The sequence below is a fragment of the Melospiza melodia genome, chromosome 5, assembly GCF_035770615.1.
Source record: "Melospiza melodia melodia isolate bMelMel2 chromosome 5, bMelMel2.pri, whole genome shotgun sequence".
NCBI lineage: Eukaryota > Metazoa > Chordata > Aves > Passeriformes > Passerellidae > Melospiza > Melospiza melodia.
Window position 1 is genome coordinate 23975060 of NC_086198.1, and position 6292 is coordinate 23981351.

Genomic DNA, 6292 nt, shown 5'->3' on the forward strand with positions numbered 1-6292 from the left:
CTCAACTCAAAAGGGAAAAGCCTCCAATAAATTTCAGCCAAAACCAGGCTGTCATGGCAGATTATAGATAGCTATATATCAAATGGAAGAAAATGTTGTAAGTTCAAGTCTATATCTAGGGAGTAACCTAATGGCTTCCAGAAGTCATCTCTTGCCAATACCACTTGCTTTCCAGGGCCAGGGAGTGGAAGAGACCCATACTTAATGCCTTTGTTCATTAAGTTAAATGAACCTTAGTTGGTAGGTTTATGTAGTCACAGTCTTGAAAGATTTTTCTCCAGTGTGTTTTTTCAGAGATGGCATTGTGAGAATAAAGGCTCAGTGCATCCATAAGTAGATATGTGAAAGCACAGAGCAGCAGCAGTGATTGCCATGTCAGACATTTGTTAGGGCACCACTTGAAAACGCATGGCTGATTTTTATTTTTTTTTTTTTACTCTGCCTTTATCAAGGACAAAGAACCTGATATAACACTAAGAGTTATTTAAGAACATGAAAAGGAGCTGCCTGCTGCAGTCAGCAATCCACAGGCTCAGTTTAAAATCTTCCAAAGTCAACTTAGCCACTCACCTGGATTATGACAGACTCTGGATCAGGCCCTGATGATGACTAAGAAACACTCCAGAAAGCAGTGACACCTAATGGCAAACACGCCTTTGGATGATGGCAAACCCTAATCTGTGGCGTGCAAAGTCACCCCTCTTCAGCTACAGAGTAACTAACACACATCACAGGGCCTGAAGCGCTGCCACAAATCCAAGCACCTGGGAAAGTGTTTCAGAAACAAGGCACGCATAAGCAGGGAGGTTGTCACGCAGGCTGAGCATTTAAGTGGAACAGAGTTACTAACAGAGCTCCTGGCTGCTCAGCCCAAGCACTCCGGGTTCCAGGTCCTCACTCAGAGGTGTGTTTAAAATAAGCAAGTAACCTCCTCACATCCTAGAGCAGGGACAACAGGGACCCGAGTGCTCCCCTGCAGACACTACAGGCACACAGAGATTTATTTGGTTTTAATAAATCTGTTTTGCTTGCTTCTCTTGTGCTTTACAAATGTATGTGAGAGTACTGTAATGAACAGTTAGTGGCGTGCACTACATACCTCCTAATGAGGCTTCACCAATAGCACAGCAAATTAAATTCCTATTACCAATTCACAACACAACCCCAGCTGCACTGTAGCACATCAGCTTACAAGAAGAAATGAGACAGGCATCCCACCAAACAACAAGAATTCCTTTCCTTTTTACAGAAAAAAATACATTTTAGTCACCACCAACATCCAGAGAAGAAACAAGCAATAGACCCCATGCTGGAATTGCCTTGATATCATTAACATGGTACAGAAGAGCTTAAAGGTGTGAGCCAAAACTCAGGACCCAGCAATGCTGGGAACTTGTCCAATAAAAGGAATGCAGCAGTCCTGGCCTACAAAGCTGAGAGGAGTAAGGTAAGGGTAGAACTGATTTTCTCTCTCAGGAAAAAAAAAAACTTTTATCTATAAATATATTAAAACCAGATGTATAAGTATATGTAGAAGCATATATAATACATAGCTATATCTATTTATGAAATTTCCATTAAAAATAAAAACGCCAAGGGCAATACACAGTTGACTGTGTATGACTAAAGTTACTGATAAACATAAAAACCAACCTGAGGTAATCAGGGAGGCTGAACTAGATCAGCCTTCAAAAATCCTGTAGAGTATTTTTTCAGCAAAACTTTTGTACCACACCATGTGCCTGCTGCCCTGGGTGATTTTGCAGCACCCAATGCACATATATCTGCCTATGTGTTTCTAGAGACACAACAGGAAATCCAGAAGCATGAACAGATGCATTACTGCGAATTTATCAAGGGAAAATAAGGAGCACAAAGTACAAAATATAAAAGCACGAGACTATCAGCAGTAGAAGATACAAAGCATAGGCAAATTGTGTGGTTGACAAGGAATGCCACCTAATCCCTGCTTAATTAAAACACTGTTCCAAACTCCTGTTTAGGGAGTGGGGAGTGTGGGACAACTGATGTATGAAGGAACTATCAGGCAGCGTGGCTAATCTCAAAGACTTGGGAGCTTTCAAGCTACATAAATCAGAGCGACTTTTTGAATAGCCTCATAAAACACAGAATCATTACCATTCCACTCACGACTTTCAGATTCTTCCTACAGCATACAGATCATTAGGAAACTTCTAAGCAATCAAGTAATGTGGGACTGATGAAATTACTCAATCAATGCATGGGCTGAGAGAAGCAGCATAATACAGGATTGCACAGTTTTGACATGGTAACCCTGCCCCTTTCTTTTTTATATAAGGGTAAGGAAAATTATAGTGGAGTCGATTCATTTCACCATTTTCACAAGAGTGCTTAATGTAGTCCTTCTGAACTGCCAGTTCCTATTTATAATAGCAGGGCAGCAGAAACGTACAGGCTATAAGCAGCTCCACCAATGTTTAAAATATGATACAGGAAAACCTTTCTTTTTAAATGTGCACATGTACATATGCACAGACCTTCTCTAGAGATCAAAACCACAATCTGTACACAGAAGACAGGAATATGAAAAGGCATTATCACAGATACCAGTCACTGTATCCCTCCCACTGACATCACCAAGTTGTTAATGTCTACTCACTAAATGGTAACATTTTTTTGGCATTGTCTAAGAGAGGACTGATAAAACACTTTGAGACAGAAAGCATCCTTTTACAGGAAACACTGTAAAATAAAACATAGGCAAGCAAGAGAGTTTGTGCATTATATTGAAAAAAGTATGCCCTATTAGGAAAAGGGTATGCACAGGTTATTCTTATGTTATTTCTTATGACCATCTGCCCCTCTCAAACATGGGAAAATATTTTCCACTTGAATATCTTAGCACTGCAGAATGAAAAAAAGATAATGCATGTATTCTGTCTGTTGCCTAAGGCATCAGAACTACCACTAGTAGTATTTCTTTTCCCTTGAACTGAGCATTTTGGTTTTTTCTTTGGCTTTGTAAGTTCTTCTGTAGTTAATTTCTTCATAGAGTACCCTGCTACTGCTTTTTCTCACTCATTTAAATAAATACAGTTTTTTACTTATGCCTACATATTTTACACATAAATTTATTTCATACAAGTGGAAGAAAGCAAAAAGGGGTCAGAAGATCAGGTCACAAAATACAGTGGTGTTACTTGGGGCCAAATTTTCATCTGTGAGCTGTACAACTTGGAATATTTAGCTGTGTACTCATTTACTGTTAGTTCTGATTTCAGGTAATTTATTTTCAGAGTATTCATTTTAGTAGATGTAAAGCTCTGTGTACCAGTTATACAGCTTGCCATTTTCATGGCAGCATAAAGCGGTCTATAAAAAGAGCTAATCCCCTTGTCAACTGTACTAATTGTCTCTCAAGACAAATTGTGTTAGAAGCAACTGCTTTGGCTCTGCTAGTTTGGGTTGTTGGGGTTTGTTTGCTTTCAGTGAGGATTCACTGCGTTGATGTATCACTAACAGCATTATTAAAACAAATAATTAAAATGTATTGCATTTATCAAATAAAACTAATAAATCAAATAAATTTTCGTTAACACGAGGGGAGAAAAGCTGCCGTCTCCCCTGACGGCAGTGCAAAGGCACACGGCTCGCCCAGCAGCGCTGCCTTAGCCGGGAGGATGGGCGACAGAGGACTGCAAAGAAACTCCTCATATGCGGCACAGTCAAAATTTCCCCCCAAATCCTAGGATTTAACCGCTTGTTACAAGCTCTTGGGAAAGAAACCCTAAGACGTAACTGTCTCCTAGTGTCGCTTTAAGAGTCTGCAACTGGGAAGAATTTAAAAAGTCCTTCTCCCTTTAAAAGGAGGGCATAGAGAGATGCCTCCCGTGCAGTATTTGCTGCTCCAGTCTCGCACAGCCAAAAGGACTGACCCCTGTAAAGTTGCGGTTCCTAAGGGCAGCGCTGGCTCCTGGGCTCGGGGACAGCCACACGGAGGGCTGGCGCACCGCTGCCCCAAAATCGGTCCTGCGGGAAAGCTCCTGACGGCCGCGCTTCCCAAACGCTCTCCCCGCTTCCCCTTGCACAGAAACCCGCTACGGATCCCCACGACAAGCACCGGCAGACATATTTATAAAGCCAACCGCGGGGAGAGCGGCAGCTGCCCCACAGCCGGGGCCGGCACCGCCCCAGGACCGTGCCCGAAGCCCCGGCGGGACCCTGCCCCGAAATGCCCCTTCCCCGGGGCAGGCGGCGCCCGCCCGCCCGCCCGTCCTGCCGCCCCCGCTCCGCCTGCGTGCGGTGCCTGCAGATGGGCGAGCGGCCCGGGGGAAGCGCCCTCCTCTCCCAGCTCCGCTCCGCTCCCTCCCCGAGCACCCCCGGCCGGCCAGGGGGGCCCGCCCGCTCTCGCCGGCCGCGGGAACCGAGCGCCGCTCGGCAGCGCTTCCCAGGGATGCGCCCGCCGAGAGGGAGGGAGGGAGGGAGGGCAGCCGTGCCGGAGATGGCACGGGGAGCGATGGGATAACGGGGAGCGAGGGGCACGGGCGGCGGGGAGAGCGGGTAGCGCCGTGCTCCGGCATCAACCCGAGCTGCCCCCTGCCCTTCCCGGGGCGGAGGGGAGGGAGGCCGCTGTCCTTGCCGGGAGCGGCGGCTCCGGGAGGCGCAGACGGTGGCGGCCGGGCAGGGGGTGCCGGCGGCCGGAGCCCCCCGCCCGCGGCACGGGAAGCGCTCACGTTGCCAAACCACCTGTTCCGCCGCGGGAGAGGAGGGCGGGGAGGGAGGGAGGAAAAGTGCGGGGGGTGGGGGCTTCGCGCGGCTGTGGCCCTGGTGTGAGGAACACCGGGAGGCGCGGGGTGTCCCCCGGCCCAGGGCGAGCCGGGGCAGGCGGAAGGCAGGCTGGAGCTGAGGGGCGGCGGGGAGGAACCGGGGAAGTGCCCGAGCCCTGGGCGCCCCCATCATCCGCCTCATCAAAACCTCAAGGTCTAAAGCACGCACAGTCCCCGCCGCCAAGAAACCTTTACACAGCGCGGTAGGGGAAAAAGAGGACGCCTGAGGTCCTGGTGGAAAGCAATTATAAGAGAGGACTCAACAACAAAAAACAAAAAAGCAAGCGATCAAGCGATAAAAGACAGTGGGGCTACGGGGGGAGGGGGAAAAGCTTCCAAGAGAGGAAAGGTTGCAAAGGAGAGCTGGAAAAGTGTCCAGCAGCACCAGCAGGCGCAGCACCCCCTTACCGATATGAATGATTGAATCTGCAATCGCCGCTTTCCAGGTTCGAGTCCAACAGACGGACACGACCAGGATGAGGGAGAAAACTTCCATCTCCTCCGGAGGTCCAGGCTTTGTAACAACAGATCTCTTCGCCAAACGGTGCTGCCGCGGAGGACAGCGCGGCGCAGGAAGCCCAAGAGTTTGAGGCGCAGCCGGAGGAGCGTGTAAATCCCGATGGCTGGCGCAGAGCCGCGGCTGGTCAGGGAGCGAGCCCGGGGCTCCGAGCGCTTCTCTCCTCGGCGAAAGCCCGCGTCACTTCGCGGGGCTCCTGGGCAGCACCAGAATTGCTGGGAGCGCCGGCAGCAAATCCATCCAGCCCGGGCGCCGCCGCGGGCAGCAGACGCCTCTGCTGGTCAGACAATCCCCATCCTTCCGCCGGGTCCAGGGATCCGCTCGGTCCCGCTGCTGCACAGCAACTTCCAACCCACACCACGCACACGCTCGCACACAGACACAGACACGCAGACACACACACGGGCAGACACGCACACGCCAGCAGACACCCACAAACCCTCTTGGCCGGAGAAGCCCCAGGAGCCCGCAGCAAATAGCTCGCCTTCAGCGAGGTGGGAGGAGCGGGCGACCGAGGGAGCAGGCGATCCCGCTCCCGGCAGCCAGATTCCTGCAGGAAAAGCCCCCCCGGAGGCCAAAAAACAAAGTGAACTTCAAGGTAATGCAGATAGTAATGCAGAGATTTCCCCCCACCCTTCGCTCAGAAAAATCGCTTCCCACAACTGGAGGAAAAAAAAAATAAATCTGCCAATGGAGCCCAGCGTGCTGTCTCTGTCGCGCAAGGTGGTGGTTGGACAGGGCAGAAGCGAGAGGAGGAGGAGTACCCGGAGCGAGGCAGAGGAAGGCAGACGATGGTCTGCAGGTTGCTTTTGGATCTTGCTTTGCTGGTGGGATGCAGAGAGAGCTGGCAGCTCCAGCACCAGCCAGCACGTTGCCTAGAAATGGATCACCTAGGAGAAGGAGAGAGAGCGAGAGATAAGTGCTATCAGCCAGAGAGGGAGAAACAGAGAGAGCGAGCGAGTGAGAG

The 6292-nt window shown here is 49.9% G+C and overlaps 1 protein-coding gene across 3 annotated transcripts in view; it reads right to left on the reverse strand.

Moving 5' to 3' along the window:
* Positions 1-5483, reverse strand: part of GRID2 (glutamate ionotropic receptor delta type subunit 2) — a 679111-nt gene extending 673628 nt beyond the window's left edge. For 2 of the 3 annotated variants that reach the window (XR_010027765.1, XM_063156611.1), the window contains exon 1: positions 5217-5415. Coding sequence is in view for 2 of the 3 variants with exons in the window: in XM_063156611.1 (XP_063012681.1) it covers positions 5217-5304 (88 nt within the window). In the remaining variant the exon portion in view is untranslated. Of the gene's footprint in view, positions 1-5216 lie in introns of all 3 variants that reach the window. The other variant, XM_063156612.1, reaches the window with a different exon arrangement.
* Positions 5484-6292: the final 809 nt, after the last annotated feature.